Source organism: Parathielavia appendiculata (assembly GCF_033297405.1).
Source record: "Parathielavia appendiculata strain CBS 731.68 unplaced genomic scaffold N657scaffold_2, whole genome shotgun sequence".
Taxonomy (NCBI): Eukaryota; Fungi; Ascomycota; class Sordariomycetes; order Sordariales; family Chaetomiaceae; genus Parathielavia; species Parathielavia appendiculata.
The window spans coordinates 1,375,577-1,394,132 of NW_026944221.1; the positions used below are offsets into that span (position 1 = coordinate 1,375,577).

Consider the following 18,556-nt stretch of genomic DNA (forward strand, 5'->3'; position numbering starts at 1 on the left):
CCATGTTATAGATCTCATCAATGAAAGTAAACCAACTTCCTCCCTTGTGGCTTGTCCTATATTTCAAAGGGGTGATTACTACAACTCTTACGCATTCTATTCTCTACTTGCCAGCAATGGTCCCGTCCCATATCTCAATACCAGTTGTGGATGGAATGCTGACCATTTTCACTTACGGATAGTCAGGGTATTAATGCTCAATGAAAGCCATCAATAGCCCCAATCAGTTAATCATCGCCTTATTGGTTTGTGCCATCTTGTCTTATATAGCGGCTCCCCCCTAATCCTTTGCATCATCAAGACATCCCTGTGATAACTGAGCTAGATATCTGAAAGATGCACACCACCCAGTCCCTATCCTGAGAAACCTCCGTGCTCACACTTACCTTAAATGTACCCATCTACCACTTCCGTCCGAACCATCGCCATCTGTCGGTTTAATGATTATTCCCTTCCAGGGTCCGTGCGTTAGTTGATGCACTTTCTCGCCTTGAATCGAGCTTCAAACTTCCCCAGTTCCAACAAACCGACCACCAGCAGCCGACCAAGCAGACGCGTATGTACCACCTGCCGCTCCGCCCTCCCAACTACACCAAGGGGAAGACCTCATGGATGACATGATTATAGCAGCTTCAGAACAATGAAATTCATCAAGATGGCTCGGAAGGGCCGGGGAAACCGCGGCTGGGCCAAGGGCAAGCGAGGAGGAGCTGCCGCGGGGCCCTCCTCGGCCCAGAATCCCACCGCGTCCGGGTATACTTCCGCCAATGTCGCGTTTATTTACCAGCTATTTTTTTTTTCCGGTCATCGACGCCCTTCTTGTCAAACTCCGTGGTTTTTGACTCCGACGTATCTCAGTCAGCATGTGGGCTGTGGCTGGTTTGCTGGGGGCTTAATCGAACATGCTTGATTTTGATCCAATCTAATCATGGTTCTGGCTCCCTTCTCTACGGTCTTTGGGTCATCTCTCCTCAGCAATGGCCTCGGTTTTATCCATGCACGGTTTCTCCGGCTAGCCGCTTGAACAGCTCTGCCACACACAGAGTTCTCGGGCTACTGGCCTTTCTCCCCTTCATTCAGAGGACTCATGCAACTCCTTTCACCTCCTCTGCAGAAGCGCTTTGGCTAACACTACACGGCGGCAGCAGCACCATGGCTCCCACCAAGGCCGCCGCCGCCGCTACCGAGGCGACCACCACCACAAATAATGCCGCCGACGCTGCTGGCACGTCTCTCCCGATTCTGTAGGTGCTAGGCTCACTTCTTCATGGCAGCCTTCACTTCAGTCAGGAGCAGCCGTTTACCCCTGTGGCTCCAATCACACATCATGCTTGCCTTCGGGCCCGTCACGTTCTCAGGGGCTTGTCGGGCCGTTAGGGCGTGGTCGCCTGGTCGTGGCTCGGCAGGCCGCTCCGGCCCATTTCGGCGTCGCGGAACCTTTAATCCCTAGGTCAGGTGTAACACACAGAGACCGGTTGGCAAGGGCCTGCGCGCTTGCTCGTTTTTGCCTTACCCTCGTCTGCAGGTCTGCCCACAATGTTTTCTATTTCGAGCTCCCCACATCTTTCCCTCTCTTTGTTTTCCGTTTCCCCCTCCTCTTCCTCTTTCTCTTCCTCTTCCTCTTCCTCACCATCTTCAAGGTTAATCATCCTTTGGTTTTTTCGATCCGAGGAGGTCTTAGCCTGGGTTTACTTGATCAAAATGTCTGACATTGTTCCCACTTCAGAAACCGGCTGTGCAACAGTCCTTCTTCTACGGTTGGGAGGTAGATCCATCCTTTCCTGGGGTTCTATTAGTCGTTCCTAGCGACACTGACTCCCAACAGCGACCTTCGTGACAATTCGATAACCCAGAGCTTGGCTTGGCCGCCTCCCAAGTTCCTCGCACCTCCGCGGCGAGTTCATCCAAAGTCGCAATTCAAGAGACAGGTTGATAAGCGACATGAAGCCGAGATGAGGAAGGTTTACAGTTCCGGGGCCGACCAGGTCCTGGCTAAGCCGCCGCCAGAGCTGAATGTCACTGTAAGTCCACTTTCAGACACGTCTTCAGTTGATTCTAAATTCCGCAGGTCCATCTATCGTGGCCCGCGCCGATGCGCGGTTTCAAGGATATTGACCCCGCCGATGTCAACGTCAAGACTCTACTCGCTCGCATTGCGAGTGAACATGACGCCAAGGTCGAGGCAGAAGAAAGCACCTCCGCTGTCAATGTTACTGTCATGGCGATGAACCGGGCGAGGGCCCACGAAGTTCTTTCCGCCGTCCGGAAATTGTTTCAATATGTCCTGGTTGTTGGAGATGCGCTCTCAACTGAGATGAATTGACTAACTCTTCCCAGTTACCGGCCAGGCGAGGAGAGCTTGTGGCGAGCCCGACTTGTGGTTCACCCTCCGAAGAATGGAAGCTACTGCCTCACGGCATTGCTCCAGCCTAAGGAGGGCGCCACAGGGCGCCGCGTCACCGCTGTGACAAGCAAGAACCCCAGGCCCACCAACCAGGTTGGTCTTGACAAGACGAAAGCCGACTACAAGAAGGCTCTAATGAAGATGCTGAACGAGGCATCCGGGCACTTGCGTCACGATCCAACCGGCATGCAAATGAGAGTGCACTTCGGTAACCTCGTCCTCGACGAGTGGAAGAAGGGCAAAACAGAGTACGACTTCTCGGAGCTGGAGAACCTCATGTCCCGTGCTGGAACGAGAGGCACTGCTCATATGCTGAACACGTAAGCTTTCGTTCTCATGTCTCTACTCCAGCAAACAGCTGCTGATCCTCCGTCAGAGTCTCCGAGGCTGCTGCAAAGGCTCTCGCGGATCGGTTCTCTCACTCAAACATGGAGCTGCCGGAGACGTTGCAATCGCTTCTCAAGCTCAAGAGAGAAGACAATGGCGAGGACGGTGAACCGACAGTCACCTACTCGGTAGTTCTGACTACCAAGAACCTCGTCTTGGAGTCCAAGTTCGAAAGGGTCGGCACGCAGAGGTTCAGAAACGGTCAGGGAGTTCAGTACAGCCTCGATCCGCTGGAGGTTCAGCAGTTGGAGAAGCAACACCGAGCTGCCGAGTTTATCATGGTGTGCCCGGAGTCTGGTCACGACTGGTCCGTCGAGATCCACAAGACTGCGGCCGACCAAGCGACCAAGGCCTCGCCTCCCTTCGGCGTCCACCAGTTGCAGAAGAATCTTTCCTTCACCGGGGAACGGATCGGAGAGGGATTTCCCTACTTCAAGATCCCGGACAGTTTCCTGCGCGTCCACAACATCCAGAAGCTTCACGGAAAGGTGACGCTTCGTTACGGTCTGGGTTTCAAATACACGCTGGACATAACCCTCTTCTACGACTTGGAGAAGCAGAAGTCATTGCCAGATCGCGCTACGACGGCAACTGTGATGTTGCACAGCCCCGACTGGGATTACGAAATGTCTTCTGACGCGTCGATTCCTCGGCCGTGTAAGGAGAGCTTCGAGGAGCATTTCTTGAAGCCGTCTGAGAATGACGAAGCTCCTGGCGGCCAGGCGGCGGGGCCCGTGGACCACTTCCTTTTGTGGGTCGACTGGATCCATAAAGGGCTGGACGGTGCCTCCCGTGGCAACGAGCAGACAGCGGACGAAACTGCTTGAAGGTGCTGAGATGGAGGTTTGTTTGGGTGGGGGGGGAGGATGGGGGTGTAAGATCATGATTGTCTTCTTTCCACGTTTATTGTCATGATTTGCTTTCGCTGGGGGAGAAGGATTCATCTTTGTCCTCTCGGAGACGTCTCAACTTTGGGGTGCGGGAGACGATTGAGGATGATGAAGTGAGCTGTATTGTCACTTATTTGTACTCTATTGGCGATGGCTTGCTGTCAAGCACGAGAAAACACATTAAGCGAATTCCCTCCCTCAATACCTGCGACACGATCAGTACAGATCGATAATGTGCATCTCAACGGTATTTGCTGCTATCCCGGGTCTTCTAGCCTCGTCCAGTTCTCCTGGAGTGACCTCCTGTCATGATGCCTGTCCTGCCGCGCCACCTGCAGACCCTTGTGCCAACACCTTCTGCCGTAGGACTGCCTTTCCGTTAAAATTGCTTACACATACAGGACATTTTGCGGGGATGGTGGGTGACGGAAGAAGGAATAAAGGGGAAAGAAACTGACCTTCTTCGACCACGCGCAGGTTGTTCGTCTTGGCCTGCACGATACCCTCCAGCCCTTGGATATTACCTGCTAGCTCCTTGATCTTGGCTTCGTAGAACTCCGAGGCTGATTTGGTGTCCTGAGGGTTGACTGTCAGCGATACGGTTTCTTTTTTTCCTGTGTTCCGCCCTCCCTTCTACCCTGTTGACATGTTCAGGTGGGGGATGTTCAAGGGAAAATGCAAGTTAATGATGGCTTGATAAATCCCGGCGGTAAGTGGAGGGATCTGGTAGGAAAGATATAAGGGTGATGATACCTTGGGGTGAGAGAAGGGATGGGGGAGAGAAATGGTGGGGCGAAGGGTCACGGGAAAAAGGCGAGAGTGCGGGGAGGGAAAGCGAAACAGTAAATGAAAGAGAAAAAGAAGAGGAAAGTTATAAGACGAAAAGGATAAAGAAACGGCAAACGAGAAGCGAGGATTGCAATTGAGTCAGACAGAGTCTATATGGTACCTTTTCCACGTAGAAACCTGTCCCGACATCGACGAGCACCCGGTCGGGGTCTGCGAGCTGGCCCTTGACGTAGAGCGAGTTGGTGAGAGGGACGAGGATGGACTTGTCTTCTGTTTTTGTTGTCAGCATTTTCTCGATTGACAAAGGGTTGGTGTATCAGAAAACAACGCACTGTCAAATGTTGATGACCCCGACTTGACTACCCGCAAGCACTCCTTGAACTTTGCCTGGGCGGCAGCGAGTTGGGCGTATGAGCTCGAAAGATGTTCTACTTCGCCGTCGAGCTGCTTCTTGACGGCGCTGAGCTGCTGGGCCGTGAGGGTGGTGAGGTCGACTGTAATGCGTGTCAGTAATCCGTATTACAGTGATACAGGGGCTCTTGCGGACGAGTTTGTCGCGAACTCGCTGTGGACGGATGGATCTTGGGCCAGGAACCCGGAAATGGAACTGACCTGCCTCCCCCTGTTGTTGTTGATTGCCACGACTGGCCATTTTTTCGGAAAGTCCTTTCTGACTTGAGAAATAGGATTCAGAAAGATGACAGTGAGGATGAGGTCGGACTCCAACAAACCCTTGCCGAGATGCTTCAAGAAACAAGGCGTGGCTGCCCCGCTACGAACCGCTGGGCTGTGTGGGGTGGTGCGCCTCACCACAACACTGGGTGCGCCTGGAGCTAAGGTGGATCTCGCTGGGCATTTCGTGTGTTGCCCAAGACGACACATTTGGTGAGGATGTGGAAGAATCGGGTTGCGAATGAGAAAGATGCAGATAACCGGAAGTCCAGCACATCCCTCTTTTCACCCAGAAGATTTGACCCATCTATGGCGCTTGGTAACGGCGATTCGCATTAACTACTCGAATTTTCTTCTGCTTTAATTTGTTTTCTGAATTGGTCCTCTGGAGAAATACCTTCATGCGTGTTCGCATTCTATGATTTCTGCTTACAAAGATACCCCGTTGACTGGACCTTAAGCTCGTATTCCCACAATGGTGTGCCGCTATCTCATCCTGGATTCATCACATAACCGGGTACTCACAAGCTCACGTTCAGCTTACTGTTTCTTATAGTTGCCTGACTTGCCAGCCCGCACGATAAGATCCCCGAGCTTTAAGCTCAAGTTCTACAAAGGCCCAGGACAAAGTCACAGTTCAGCTCTCCCAGACTTCAACCAACCGCAATCCTGCACTTCTTGACCAACGACCCTCGTCAACAACTCACTTCAACCACCCACCCCAACCGCCGCCATGCCGCTTCAACTGCCCCCTGGCATCCGCATCCGCTACGACCCATCCCACCCGAACCGGGGCAAACGGCGCTCCCTAACCGCCACCCGCCCCTTCTCCCCAGGTGACCAATTAGCCACCTTCTCGAACCCCCTCCTCGCCCTCCCAGACAATGCAACCATGCGCACAACCTGCAACTACTGCCTTCGCCCTAGCGCCGACACCGGCACCGTCTCTGGAGGACAGCAGCAGCTCAAGGCCTGCACAGGGTGCAAAGCAGCCGTCTACTGCAACGCCACTTGCCAGCGCGCGCACTGGCGCGCGGTACACAAGGCCGAGTGCAAGATGTTTGCGCGGGTGCGGGAGCAGGCGGGCAAGGACTGGTTGCCGACTCCCGTGCGGGCCGTAGCGCAGGTGCTGTTGATGCTGAGAGCCGGGGATGCGGCTGTCAGGGAGGCGTTTGAGGGCGGCGGTGACGGGGAGTGGTCTGGGCTGGAAGGGAACGTGGAGGGCTTCAAGGCGGATGGGGAGGTGTGGAAGGACTTTGAGCTGCAGACTGCGGCGGCGGCGGTGTATGCTAGGTTGCTGGACGGGGAGGAGGTGCTTACTAAGGCGAGGGAGATCTTGTGTAAGGTCAGTTCTCCCTTTTTACTTTCTTGACTGTATGGGAATGCTGAGGACATCAGATACAAACGAATGCCTTCAACCGGCTGGACGCGGACACAGGGATGGGAGGAATTTTCCTGGATGCTGGACTGGCTATGGTGAATCACTCGTGCGTGCCCAACGCATTCATTGGGTTTGACAAGCGGACGGCCGTGTTGAGGGCAGAGAGACCAATTCAAGAAGGAGAGGAAATCACCATTTCGTACATTGGTAGGTCTGATCGTGTACTTGGACATTGGTCGCTCGCTGACTCCTCACAGACAACACCCTCCCCAAGGCCGCGAGGCATGAGGCTCTGAGGTCGTACCATTTCCGATGCGACTGCCTCCGCTGCGAGGATGACCTCGACGTGTACGACGTTTGCCAAAATTCGCCTGACATACCGCTCAACTCATTCAGTCTTCAGCCGGACCTGGAAAAGCTGCGGAACCCACCGATAGACAGGTCGAAAGTGTCCAAGGTGGAGATCGAGGCCATCTACAAGAAATGGCAGGCCCTGGCAAAACCAGAAGGGGATGATGAGGGAGACCACTTGAAGCTCGCCAAGGCCCGGTGGAAGCTGTGCAGGCCACTCATCGACGCCAGGATGTGGGCGGTAGAGCCGTTGCCGACGACCATCCTCGAGCTGGCGACACGCTGGCAGACTAGCAACAAGATGGTGGTGTACGCACTCCCGCTGCTATGCTGCCTCGCCACCGAGTGCGACCCCTTCAAGTTGGTGGCGCCGTTTATGCCCTGGCGGATCAAGGGCATCGTAGCTATCGTCAAGCTGTTGGCCGTGACCGGAGAGCTCACCGCGAGCGGCGCGCTTGCCACTAGGTGCACGCATGAGGGGCTCGTGGGCACACTTGCGACGTCCGATCAGGTCAGCATGTGCGAGGCTCTGCTGCGGCTGGTTGTCCGACACGCGTCTGTCGGGGCCGCGGAGGATTGGGACGTGCTTCAGCAAGCCAAGTCGATGCTAGAAGATGTCGAGAGCCTCCAGGGACGTGAGCAAGAGTCCAATGTGCTTCGAGCATGGGCGAAGGATCCCAATGATCCTGAGTGTGCGGCATTCTTTGAGAACCAGGTCCTCAAACCCATCAAGACGCTCTCCTCCATTGCAGTCGAGACCTTGGAGGCAATGCTGTCCGGGAGAGCATAATCAAGAAATAAGCACGCATGCTCAACAAATTATCGTTTTCTCAGACGGGTGGATACACCGTTCGATGTGCTGGTTGTACTGCCCCGCGATGCTTCTTTCCTCCTCTCGCAGAGTTCGGCGTCTGGGCTGTCCCAAGATTTGCCGGTACGTCTTCAAAGTCATTGGTCGTCGGCTGTACGGCAGGCCATACAGCGGAAGTGGCGTATCGTCGATCTGAAAAATCTGAGTAGCCTAGTGAGGAGGCAGGCCTCTTGGGGGAAGGGCCAGCGCCTGGCGATGCCGCTCGTTTCCGCGTGCCTGGGAAGATATCAGAGTATACTGGGAAGTCCCCCGACTCGACATGACGGCTTGTCCGACGCTCGTCTGCTCGCCTGCTTGCTTCTGCCCTCTCCATCCTGCCCTTCAATATCTCGACCTCCATCTGTAAGGTTTCGACCAGGCTGGCCCGGTTGCCAATTTTGGCGATATTGCTTGTGAGCACGTCAAGCTCCCTGGAAGGAAATGCTGTTTCGCCTCGCCCAACGCTTTGGAAGCGAGTCTCGTCCAGCTGCCGTCGCAGCTGCGCCATCTCGGCGCGAAGGGCAGCAAGATCTTGAGTATGATCGTCAATAACCACGCTGCTCCTGTTTTCCAACCTCAAGTCTTCCATATGTTGTCGCTGCCGACTGAGTTCGGATTTGAGCTCGCTCACATCTTTCTGAAGCTGCGTGTTCAACGCGGCGAGCTGGAGTCCCACTTCTCCAAGATTGCTGGTCACCGAGGTGAGCCGGTCCTCGAGTCTTGCAATGGCAGTTGCATTTCCCCCAGATTCTCTCAGCTGTCCCATCTCTGTTTTTATCCCCCCCAGCTCCTGCTGGAGATTCCCAATATCACGCTGAATGCTGGGAACTGTGCCTTTCAGCGTTGTGACTTCGCCCTCAACGCGGGCTGCCCTCTTGTCCAAAGCCGAGACAATTTTGAAGCCATTGCTATCGATGCGCTTGATGTCTTCTCTTTGGATGTGCAGGTCAATTTGCAGTTGCTCCAGTTCTGCTGCAGAAGCGACTGAAGCAAAATTGGCTCCACGAGTTGAATCCGGACACTTTCTGATGTTCACCTTCGAAGGCTCGTTGACACTGAGAACTCGCTTGATGGCGAACTCGATTTCTTGGCCGTCGCCGTCGAGCAGGTCTACGGAAGCAAGCCTTAGGAGAAGTTGGTTCCTAAAAAAACATGTCAGCGACGGTGCTGGATGAATCGTCTGGCAAACGCACTCATCCAGAACATGGTTCACCGGAGTTTGGATGCATCGGAGCCCCAGGAGAGCTGCACAGCCGCGGCAGATGATGTCTTGTAAATGGCTATAATCTAATATGAGAGGCTGGACCTGACCAGGAGAACAAGAGGACTGACCATCCTTCCACCAACGTGCCTTGCTCCCCGATTCTAATTGTACCATGATATTGGATGGCCAAGTCGTCTTCTGGTTCTACCACTGGGCTGAAGTAACTTTTGCCGATTTGAGTCCAGAGATTAACAAATCGCCCAATTGGCGCACCGCACTTTTTGCATTCGCAAAACACTGTCTCCATTGTGTGGAAAGAGTAGGTGGGCGAGGCAAGGCGGCTCGCCTCCGATATGCCAACCCAGATTGGTGAAGAATTGTGATGGGATTACGAGTTTCTCGGTGCTTGTTGAGCGTTGCATGCTTGCACAAACTGAAAGGTGATGACATCCTGAGGATTGAACCATCCAATTGCTCAGACAGAACTTCAAATCGAGGCAGGAGCTGTTGAATCCAATGTGCACCAAGGCAAGCACCTGCCTGGCCATCAAGGTTCTTATTACCCCAAACCAGCTTAGCTCCAGGGAGTCCACTTTGTCCCACTGCCCCTCCAAGCGTCTTGGCATCTGCAATCTCATCGTGTGAGGCTTCGTTTAAACTTTGCCTGCTTCCATCCAACGCTCGACCTTTCATCCATTGATCGAGCCAAGATACACCGCAGCCCCGAACCAAATCGTGCATACCGTGTTGTGCCTTTCATGGGGAAGAACAGAAAGAACAGGGCAAGCCGCGGCATTGCTGCCGCCATGGCGACCCTTGCGACGGCAAATGGCGCCGAAGGGAAGGCTGTCGAAATTGAGGTCGACGGCGTCGATGCCACCCAGGCTAGTGCTGCAAATACGTCTGCAGACTCGGGTGCCTCCCCGCAGACACATGTCTCGTCCGAGTCGTCAGGCAGTCTCAAACGGCCCAGTCCCCACGATGCCGACGATGACGACGGATGGCAGACAATCGAGCGCGGACGGCCAGTGAAGAAACACAAGAAAATCCCCGGCGCCGCCTCGAGTCGGTACCCCGGCATCAATTTCTCGGAGCAGGCAAGGCTGCAGTCCAAGATCAATGTTTCGTCTCTTCGCGACCTGATCCTGTACATCTTCGCTGACGGCCCGGCCCCTCAGTGGGTTTCCGTCAAGCACCGTCCAGAGTTCAGAAAGATCGTCACCATCATGGTCCCGGGGCTCGAGGAGGCCATGTTCAAGAAGGGCGTAGACTTCTCCAAGTACAGCAACCTTACACCAGATCAAGCGATCGACAGGATGTCTGCTTCTCCAGATGACTATTACCCCCGCGTTCTCCAGAAAGGCGCTTTGCCAGAACCCCTACAGCCGTTCGCGGACATGTTCCAGCATCTCTGGCCAGTGAGGGCACCGGGCGATGACAAGTACGCCAAGCTGCACTCTCCAATGCAGTCAATGCTCACTGCCCCGCTGAAGGAAAAGAAGAGCGGTCTCAAGCCAGTCATCGAACCCCACGGCTGGAAAGACCAGAGGACGAGGATCACCGAGTTCCTGGCTACCCCAGAAGAGCTCATGGAAAACGGTTTCCCCAAACACCCAGCCATGCTCAAGGAAGGAGCGCCAAGGGACGACTTCAAGGATCCAGATGGTTGGGTTCACACCAGAGTCAGCAGCCTCGACGACGGTGCCGTTCCCGAGGCTGAGATTGAGCAGGGAAGCATCACGGCGGGCCGGCAGGTCTTGGCACTCGATTGCGAGATGTGCATGACAGGACAGACCGAATACTCCCTGACAAGAATAAGCTTGGTATCCTGGGATGGTGAGGTTGTTCTCGACGAGCTCGTCAAGCCAGAAAGACCCATCATCGACTACGTGACTCGGTTCTCGGGCATCACCAAGGAGATGCTTGACCCCGTCACAACTACCTTGAGCGACATCCAGACCCGGCTGCTTGACATCCTGACCCCGCGCACAATTCTCGTAGGCCACTCGCTCGAGTCGGACCTGAAAGCGATGCGGCTTGCCCATCCCTTCATCGTCGACACCTCCATCCTCTTCCCTCACCCGCGCGGGCCGCCGCTCAAGTCTTCTCTGAAGTACTTAGCCCTCAAATATCTCAACCGTGAGGTCCAGAAGGGCGACGGGACCATCAACGGGCACGACAGCGTCGAGGATGCTAAGACATGCCTTGACCTCGTCAAGAAGAAGTGCGAAAAGGGCAAGGCCTGGGCAGCAGGCGACGTGCAAGGTGAGAACCTCTTCAAGCGCCTGGCTCGCGCCGGCACCGCCTATCGCGCCACCGCGGGGCCGGAAGCAACGGGCGGCCTGCCAGTAGGTAAAACTAGCGCCGCCGTGGACTGGGGTGACGTCACCCGAAGCGCGTGCAACGCGGCCACGGTGGCCATTTCCTGCCAATCCGACGCCGACGTCGAAGCCGGCATCATCCGCGCCGTCAAGGGCGACCCAGACGGCCTTGAGGTCCCGGGCGGCGGCGTCGACTTCGTCTGGGCGCGCATGCGCGAGCTGGAGGCGCTGCAAGGCTGGTGGAACCGCAACAAGCTCGCCGCAGCAGACGGACCGCGCGGCCCTCCTGCACCTACCACCATCACGTCCTCGGACGACGACAACAACAACCCCAATGCCGCCACCGGCACCGCCTCGCCGCTCGAAACCTGCCTAACCACCCTGGCCCACCGCCTCAAGCGCATCTACGACGCCCTCCCGCCATGTACGGCTTTCATTGTCTTCAGCGGCACCGGCGACCCACGGGAGATGAGCCGGCTGCAGGCGTTACAGGCCCAATTTCGCCGCGAGTACAACATGCCCGGCTCCAAGTGGGACCAGCTGAGCGTGCAGTGGACTGACAAAGAGGACCAGGCGCTGCGCAGGGCCGTCCGCGCCGCGCGCTGCGGCATCGGTTTTATCGGTGTCAAATAGGGGTCGCGGACATGGTGGCGGCTTTCGCTCGGTTGGGTTGGAGACTCGCGGGGGAGGGCTAGGGCATGGTACTGGTGGTGTCGGATTGCGTTGTCGAGAGGGTGGCTTGGGAGGTCGACGCTTTACAGATAGGTTAGAGACTGCCTTGCGTTGGAGTATTGGAGGGGTGATAGGGACAGGGCACGGTAGCCGTGATGTGATGCAACGCGATGTTACGCTGCCTGAGTTCTGAATCAAGTCATAGAACTTCTCGTAGGGCCTAGAGGTGGATGGTCCTCAAGCAGATATCCAATATGCTCAAATCCTTGTCGGAATCCATGGGCATGATACTTCCGGACTCTAATGGTTCATGAATGAACACTCCTCGCTTGTTCCCTATCGCAGTGCAAGTTCTGCCATTCAGCTTCGGGATGTGCCTTGCAATTGCCTTCCCTCGCCCGCTGCTTCAGAGTCACTGCGGCAGGCACTCCCACAAACCTCGTTTCCCCCGGAAGCACGGCGTAAGAGACAGAATTGAAGTAGCCATGGCAAACCGCCCATGTGATTTCTCCGACATTTGTATCCTACCGCTTGAAGCTGCTCGTTTTGTATGTACCTACACAAATGCCAATACCCCAATACCGACGACCCTCACCTCTATGTAGAAGTACGCTCACATGCTTCGCTTCCCACCTAGGCAGGTGAGGTATGAGTAGGCTGTAACTTAGCAACCAGCCAAAAAGAGGATCAGAGTCACCCCAAATCGAAACACAACCCTCCTCTCCCACAACCTCCCCACCCCATTCAAACACCAAACAGACCGCTCCTCCTTCACCGGCCGTTCCACCCCTCCCCATAACCCGCTCAAAGGAGGACCACGGCCGACGCCACCGGGAAGGTCTGCAGGAGGAGGCGGACTGCTCGCCCTCGTATCACCGCCCGCGTCAAAAATCGAACTCGCCCCTAAACACGTCCGGATCGATGCCAACCACGACCTTCTCAGCCAAATCTCTCCTCCCCATCTGGGTAAACACGCGTCGGAGCGTGTCATAGAGCGTGGTACTCCTGTTCTGCGTCGTCATGGCCTCGATGCGCGAGTCGGGCGCGTCCCCGCCGAGAAGCTCCCTAGCCTTCTCGCGCCCGCTCTTTTCCACGCTCTTATGCATGTCCAGCGAGGCCAGTAAATGCCCCGCGGCCTCGGCGTGGCAACCAATGTTGATGCACGACACGCCCAGGTTGTAACGGGCACGGACAAAGTTGGGGTGCAGGGCGAGGGCCTTCTCGTAGGCGGCGATGGCCTCCTCGGAGCGGCCCGAGTTGGCGAGCGTAGCGCCGAGCCGGTTCCAGAGCAGGTGGATCTGCTCGCGCTGGTTGGATGTGCCAAGCTCGGAGCTGTGGAGGGCCGCCTGGAAGCAGTCGACCGCCTTGTCGTACTCTTCGCCGCCGTAGAAGAGCACGCCCAGGCCGACCTGCACGTCCGGGTCCATGTGGTCGCCGTCCGGGGCGAGGCGAGCGGCCGACAGGAAGAGGTTGGTTACCCGCTCGTGGAGTTGGGCGCGGTCGGTGAATCCCATTTCGGCGACCGACGAGAGCTCAGTCGGGGCGATAACCTGCGGGTATTTGACCGAGAGCCAGCGCTCGAGTGTCCGGTAAGCGGTGCTATCGTAGCCTTCGTTGGTGTAGGATACCGCGAGAGCCATGAGGGCGGCGAGGTTGTTCGGGTCGAGCTTGAGGGCATGCTCGAGCGCGCGGATGGCGGCTTCTTCTTTTTCGTTTTGGGCCTGGGCGTTGCCGAGGTAGACCCATGCGTCGACGTGGTCGGGTTGCTTTTGGATTGCGGCTTCAAAGGCCAGGGCGGCCAGAGACAAGTTGCCGCCCTCGTTCATGATCCGAACGCCTTCCTCAAAGGGGTTGGGCTGATCTTGAAAGAGATTTTCTTCCTCGAAAAGGTATTCCTGGATGACCGGGTCAGCGCCGAGGCGGTTACTGAGTCCCCAGTCGTTGAGGTTGTCAGTGTTAAAGTTGGAACTATCGAATTTGGCAAAGCTTTCCTCCATGTCCTCCAGGTCCTTCATGGCCTCCTGCTCAGCCTGGATGCCGCGCCATATCGACTCGAGGTCGCCGTAGCCCGTCTCGGAGTGCAGCAGCTGCTCGTCCATCTTGTCAAGCTCGGGCTCCAGCGCTAACGATTCGTCCTTCTCCTCGCGTAGCTGCCGGTCGTGTAACTCCATCTGCTTGAACTGCTCCTCCCACTTATTGTCATCCAGCTCCACCACCTTCTCCTTCCCCTTTCCCTGGACCTCTTGTTGCGGTTGCTGGTGGGCCATCTGCATTTGGGGACTGTACATGGGTTGAAACATGGGGCGCGACATCATGCTGTAGCCCATGCCGCCCATCATCATCGGTCTTTGAGGCTGCGCCATCATGCTGCCGCTGGCTCCTGGCATGGCGGTGGACGAGGCGGAGCCGTTCAACTGCTGAAACTTGGCGAACTCTTCCGGGCTGAACTCGGTCCCTGGCGGCATGTTGAAGGCGGCTTCCATGGCGGCTTGGGTATCTGGAGGAGCCCACCCGGGGGACAGGGGCGAACCGGACCGGGCGCGGAGGTGGACGCCGTGATTCTGGTCGATGTGGATCTGGCCCATGGGCCCTTGTTGCTCAAGTGGTATCTCGGGTAAGCCCGGTGTCTGGTGGAGGAAGCCATTCATCATCTAATTCGAAGCAGGCTTTAGCGCTTGTCTAACTCAGCTCTGTCTTCCCCCACACGTACCTCATCCTGGGGAGCATTGTGGGTCGCGCTCCTGAAGCTACCGATGGCATTCTGCCCTCGGCCGACAAGGCGGTCATGCTGCAAGCTCTTGTTGTCTTGGACGTGTTTAGTGAATTGGCTGAGGGGGTTGCCCGCCGTTGAGCACTCGGCGCCTCCAAGGAACGACATGGTTGCTGTGGAAAGAACAGGAGGAGAGCGAGGGTCGAGAGAACGGAAGGGCGAGTCGAGCAACTGACGGCGGGGCTGACAAATGACGAGTGGTAAGGTGAGACGAATTGAATCTTGTCGCTCCCCGAGTGTCGACAGTCCGTTGATATAGAAAAAGTCGGGTCGAAATAAGGCACCAGCTCTGGCTCTGTTGTCCTTCAGGGAGCACGAGATGCTGCAGATGAAATGGACGGGAACATGCGAGTCAGGCCGCCGAGGGCTTGGGCCGCTGTTCAAGGCCCGCCACCTGATTGATATTAACTTAAGCCGAGGCAGCGGGTTCTCTTCTCCAATTCGCGGTTGCTGGTGCCGGAGCCCCACTCCGGCCGAGCATGTGCCTTGGACTGCCGTGGCCTGTCCGAAGCCAGGGGTCGCCTTGCGCATCACCGTCTACACATTGTCGGCGTCGCCCCAACAACAAAGCGAGTCCCGGTCTGGCTGGAGATCCCGAACTATTATACATCTATGCTACCAGGAAACAGCACATCGCAGATGATTTTACAGGTTACAGCTTTCATGTACGTCGGCCATCAACTTCCGACCCTTGGTGACGAGAGACCGCCCACCTTCCTGTCGAAACAAAGCACGGCACTCCCCCTTTACTCCATAGAATTGTCGCGCGGCTCGGATGGGCGTGAACGCAAGTCTGCGCCTTTTCTCTGATAGCCCTCGGCATAGTCGATCCGCAATCGCCTGTCGCCCAGCATAGCACCCTCCAGCTTGTTCTTAGCCGCGGTAGCCGCTTCGACCGTCGTGAAATCGGCGTGCGCGAAGCCCCGCGGCCACCCCGTAGTGCGGTCAACGGCCACCCGCACGTCCCTGAGGTTATCCATGCCCTTGAAAAGTCGGTTGAGCTCCGCGTCGGTCGTCTCGTAGGGGATGTTGCCGATGAAGAGCTGGCTGGTCGGCGCCCTGGGCATGCTCCTGTTCCGATGCGCTTTCGGCCCGGATGACCCGTCGTCGGGGCTCCGCGGAATGCAGGTAATGCGCCGCCCGTGCCAGAAGGACCCGTTTACGTTTGCACATGCTTCCTTGAGCTCTTCGGCGGTAGCGAATGTCACGAAACCGTACCTGCAAGAGGGACCCAAATGTAAGTCGTCGAACAAGCCGCGGGCATCATGTGAACTTACCCCTTGCTCAGACCGCGGGGATCGCGCGCAATGTGGGCGTTCTGGACGGTGCCATATTTCGAGAAAGCCTTTACCAGGTGGTCCTCGGTAAGCTCAAACACAATGTTGCGGACGAAGGCCGAGTGAGCACCTGCTTCGTGATATAATCAGCTCACGTCATGCGGGTAAGACATCACAGCGCATTTTCTTACCGGCGGATGGAGAACCCTGTGTTGAGGGCTGGACCTCCTGCATCGCCTCCTGAATATCCTCCTCAGTCTGGCGGATAGATTCCTTGCACCAAGTCAGCTAACCAGTGTTTGGTTCGTGTGGAAGTTGTGAACGGTACCTCTACATCCTGGTGAGCATCCGTGGCGGCCTGGCGGTCAAAGTCTTCCTCGGCCTTGCGCTGCGCTTCTTCCAAATCTCTGTCGTCGGATCGCTGGCGCACCGTCTGTGAGAAGAAGCGAGCTGACTGGGGCAAGGCGATTCTCGCAGCATTGCATTCTGTAGCAGCCCGGGCGCCTAAAGGAGTGATGCGTGTGGTAGTCGAGACAGTCCTCGAAGCTGCAAGAGCGGACCTCAGAGCAGCGCGGCGGAGAGAATGCCTGAGTCATGGTCAATTGCATGTTGAATGGGAGTGGTCACTTAGCACTTGCACATACATTTTGTGTTGTGCGTGTGGTGAGGAGGAGGGTGGGTAGGCGGAAGGCTGATGGTTGTCTTGAGGCGACAGAAGTGCTCGGGCGAGCAGTTTTTTTCGAGCGTGTCCGCGATTTGAGAGTTCCTGCCAAGACCAGCTTATCGCGTTCCGGCTACTCACATGACCCTAACCCTGAGCACTATTCAGAACGCCAATGAACCCCACCAGCCAGAGTTCAAGATTTTCTTTACTCCCCTCATTGGTGCATTCCCTGTGCAAGTTCTAAGAAATCAAGGTCGTTTGATTTCGCGCGTTCACTTAGGGTAACGTCATCCATATTATTTGTGTTTACCGTTGAAATCGCCACTCCAGCGCCAATGGTCTAGTGGTTAGGATTCAACCCTTCCAAGGTTGAGGGGGGGGTTCGATTCCCTCTTGGCGCAACTTTTGTCCATTCAAAATTTCAATCGTTTTGATTCATTCCTTTTTGTTTGAGACTGCTCTTTGCAGCCTAACATTATCTCCTCTGATGGATAGAAGTGGCCCGAGTAGTGCTAGCACTGCTCCGAGGTTCATACCTTAAGCGAAAACTACCAAGAGCCCCAACAGACTAGTGGTACCGGGACATACGGACTCGATACATGGAGCTGTGATCAAAGAAAAAATCAAACCAGAGGTAGGCGGTCCTCAGGATACTCTGTGGACGAATACGATGCCTCTTCAATTTAAAGCAGTGTCCGGTCACCTTGATCTTTCTGGTCCCCAATTCATGAGCTTGACGGTCCGCATGGAACACCCTCACAATCCAGCAATGACTGGCCCGTCCGGGCTCAGGCAAGATTTTCCCGGAGACCGTTCACAAACAACCGAAGGTGACGACCACCATTGATCATATATGTACTCAAGATACTATTGTGAGCTGAGGAACTCAACGTCCGTCCGCTGTGTATACAATATATAGTAGGTCGGACACATCTTACATGTACCTTTGTTATGTTAACATGCCACTGGAGGCCCTTCGTACCTCCAACGCATGGCAAGGATCAACAACTTGGACTAATTACATGTATCCGGACGAATTAATTATGGTATTTTGCTTTCCCGCCTCCTTTCACCCTCCGAGCCGCTATTTTCATGGAAGGCAAATGTTTCGCTCGCAACCTACATTTGCGGCTCACGCTGCCCTGGACGCCAATGTGGCCGCCTTGTTCTCCTCCTGGGTCTGAAGTCACTTGACACAAGAGTTACACTTTGCCATGGGGATCATTCCGTACGGTTATGAAAGCACTTGATAAGAATTGAGACGAGAAGACGAAGATTATCGTGCCTCTTCATTCGCGAATACACCCGTGAGATTACGGCCCTGGAGAACTATGAGTGTGCTGGGCTCCCGAACAACCGCTACGACCAGGCACACATAGTTAAAACGGCGGCCGAATAGCATATTGAAGCAGAAATTATAGGCCAGGGTGTTTGGTACGACCTAACAAGTGTAAGATCTGCCTTTCTCACTGTCTTCGGTCGCCGCTTGGTATTCGGTTCCATCCAAATTACACACGCAGCAGTCTGTCCGACTGCCCATATTACAGGCAATCTTCAGTGTACACTTACCTATTTTGCCTTGGTCTGATATCCAATATTGTCGATGATCGAATCTTCCCAACTTGAGGTTGCGATTGTTGCCAACTCAAAACACACCCCGTGGCTCCCGCGCGCGGTCACCATGGCGGGCTCCCTCCCGGCTTTATTACGCCCGCAACTACCGACAACTAATTCAGGTAGGGCAATGAGGCAGCTTGAACACAAGTCGTTTGCCGCCGCCGTGCGTGTGCTGCCTGAAACCGTAACTGCAACTGTAAATTCCCACTCCGGGCTTTCCTCTGTAATTAATATTCATCCTCCTGTGCTCTGTGCTGTGTTTGTGCTCCTGTTGACCCTGTGAGGGGGTCAAGGGAGAAATAACATA

General features: G+C 55.6%; 7 protein-coding genes and 1 non-coding gene across 8 annotated transcripts; 4 read left to right on the plus strand and 4 right to left on the minus strand.

Annotated features, from left to right (window-relative positions):
• Positions 1-1,952: 1,952 nt before the first annotated feature.
• N657DRAFT_566989 (uncharacterized protein) lies at positions 1,953-3,618 on the plus strand (the record flags this gene model as incomplete). The annotated part of the gene is made up of 4 exons (XM_062788472.1): positions 1,953-2,021; positions 2,069-2,271; positions 2,338-2,724; positions 2,781-3,618. 4 exons carry the CDS (start codon positions 1,953-1,955, stop codon positions 3,616-3,618), a joined length of 1,497 nt encoding a protein of 498 aa, XP_062650911.1.
• A 296-nt stretch (positions 3,619-3,914) lies between these two features.
• On the minus strand, positions 3,915-5,291 carry N657DRAFT_641081 (Prefoldin alpha subunit). The gene is made up of 5 exons (XM_062792080.1): positions 5,083-5,291; positions 4,803-4,964; positions 4,631-4,740; positions 4,140-4,257; positions 3,915-4,049 (listed from the first exon to the last, which is right to left on the minus strand). Exons 1-5 carry the CDS (start codon positions 5,120-5,122, stop codon positions 3,988-3,990), a joined length of 492 nt encoding a protein of 163 aa, XP_062650912.1. The 5' UTR covers positions 5,123-5,291; the 3' UTR covers positions 3,915-3,987.
• A 584-nt stretch (positions 5,292-5,875) lies between these two features.
• Positions 5,876-7,664, plus strand: N657DRAFT_677818 (SET domain-containing protein; the record flags this gene model as incomplete). The annotated part of the gene is made up of 3 exons (XM_062796017.1): positions 5,876-6,487; positions 6,541-6,730; positions 6,781-7,664. The coding sequence occupies 3 exons, from the start codon at positions 5,876-5,878 to the stop codon at positions 7,662-7,664; spliced, it is 1,686 nt and encodes a 561-aa protein (XP_062650913.1).
• A 231-nt stretch (positions 7,665-7,895) lies between these two features.
• N657DRAFT_661377 (uncharacterized protein) lies at positions 7,896-9,409 on the minus strand (the record flags this gene model as incomplete). The annotated part of the gene is made up of 4 exons (XM_062795092.1): positions 9,057-9,409; positions 8,918-9,004; positions 8,080-8,866; positions 7,896-7,961 (listed from the first exon to the last, which is right to left on the minus strand). Exons 1-4 carry the CDS (start codon positions 9,233-9,235, stop codon positions 7,896-7,898), a joined length of 1,119 nt encoding a protein of 372 aa, XP_062650914.1. The 5' UTR covers positions 9,236-9,409.
• Positions 9,410-9,608: 199 nt separating this feature from the next.
• On the plus strand, positions 9,609-12,220 carry N657DRAFT_641085 (uncharacterized protein). Its single transcript, XM_062792081.1, has one exon. The coding sequence runs from the start codon at positions 9,687-9,689 to the stop codon at positions 11,880-11,882; it is 2,196 nt and encodes a 731-aa protein (XP_062650915.1). The 5' UTR covers positions 9,609-9,686; the 3' UTR covers positions 11,883-12,220.
• Positions 12,221-12,358: 138 nt separating this feature from the next.
• On the minus strand, positions 12,359-14,970 carry N657DRAFT_661379 (TPR-like protein). Its single transcript, XM_062795093.1, has 2 exons — positions 14,632-14,970; positions 12,359-14,572 (listed from the first exon to the last, which is right to left on the minus strand). Exons 1-2 carry the CDS (start codon positions 14,797-14,799, stop codon positions 12,806-12,808), a joined length of 1,935 nt encoding a protein of 644 aa, XP_062650916.1. The 5' UTR covers positions 14,800-14,970; the 3' UTR covers positions 12,359-12,805.
• A 92-nt stretch (positions 14,971-15,062) lies between these two features.
• N657DRAFT_669073 (RNA-binding domain-containing protein) lies at positions 15,063-16,576 on the minus strand (the record flags this gene model as incomplete). Its single annotated transcript, XM_062795473.1, has 5 exons — positions 15,063-15,909; positions 15,969-16,098; positions 16,160-16,241; positions 16,297-16,422; positions 16,529-16,576. 5 exons carry the CDS (start codon positions 16,574-16,576, stop codon positions 15,438-15,440), a joined length of 858 nt encoding a protein of 285 aa, XP_062650917.1. The 3' UTR covers positions 15,063-15,437.
• Positions 16,577-16,961: 385 nt separating this feature from the next.
• Positions 16,962-17,033, plus strand: N657DRAFT_t24. Its single transcript has one exon. It is a non-coding gene; the product is annotated as a tRNA-Gly (tRNA).
• The last annotated feature ends 1,523 nt before the right edge of the window (positions 17,034-18,556 follow it).

Excerpts from the sequence above, each read along its gene's own strand:
- N657DRAFT_641081 (XM_062792080.1), bottom strand. The coding sequence starts at position 5,122 with ATGGCCAGTCGTGGCAATCAACAACAACAGGGGGAGGCAG. Across the intron at positions 4,965-5,082 it reads ACAACAACAGGGGGAGGCAG|TCGACCTCACCACCCTCACG; the intron begins GTCAGTTCCATT and ends CACGCATTACAG. Across the intron at positions 4,258-4,630 it reads CAGGTTTCTACGTGGAAAAG|GACACCAAATCAGCCTCGGA; the intron begins GTACCATATAGA and ends GTCAACCCTCAG.
- N657DRAFT_641085 (XM_062792081.1), top strand. The coding sequence starts at position 9,687 with ATGGGGAAGAACAGAAAGAACAGGGCAAGCCGCGGCATTGCTGCCGCC.
- N657DRAFT_661379 (XM_062795093.1), bottom strand. The coding sequence starts at position 14,799 with ATGTCGTTCCTTGGAGGCGCCGAGTGCTCAACGGCGGGCAACCCCCTC. Across the intron at positions 14,573-14,631 it reads ACAATGCTCCCCAGGATGAG|ATGATGAATGGCTTCCTCCA; the intron begins GTACGTGTGGGG and ends GCTTCGAATTAG.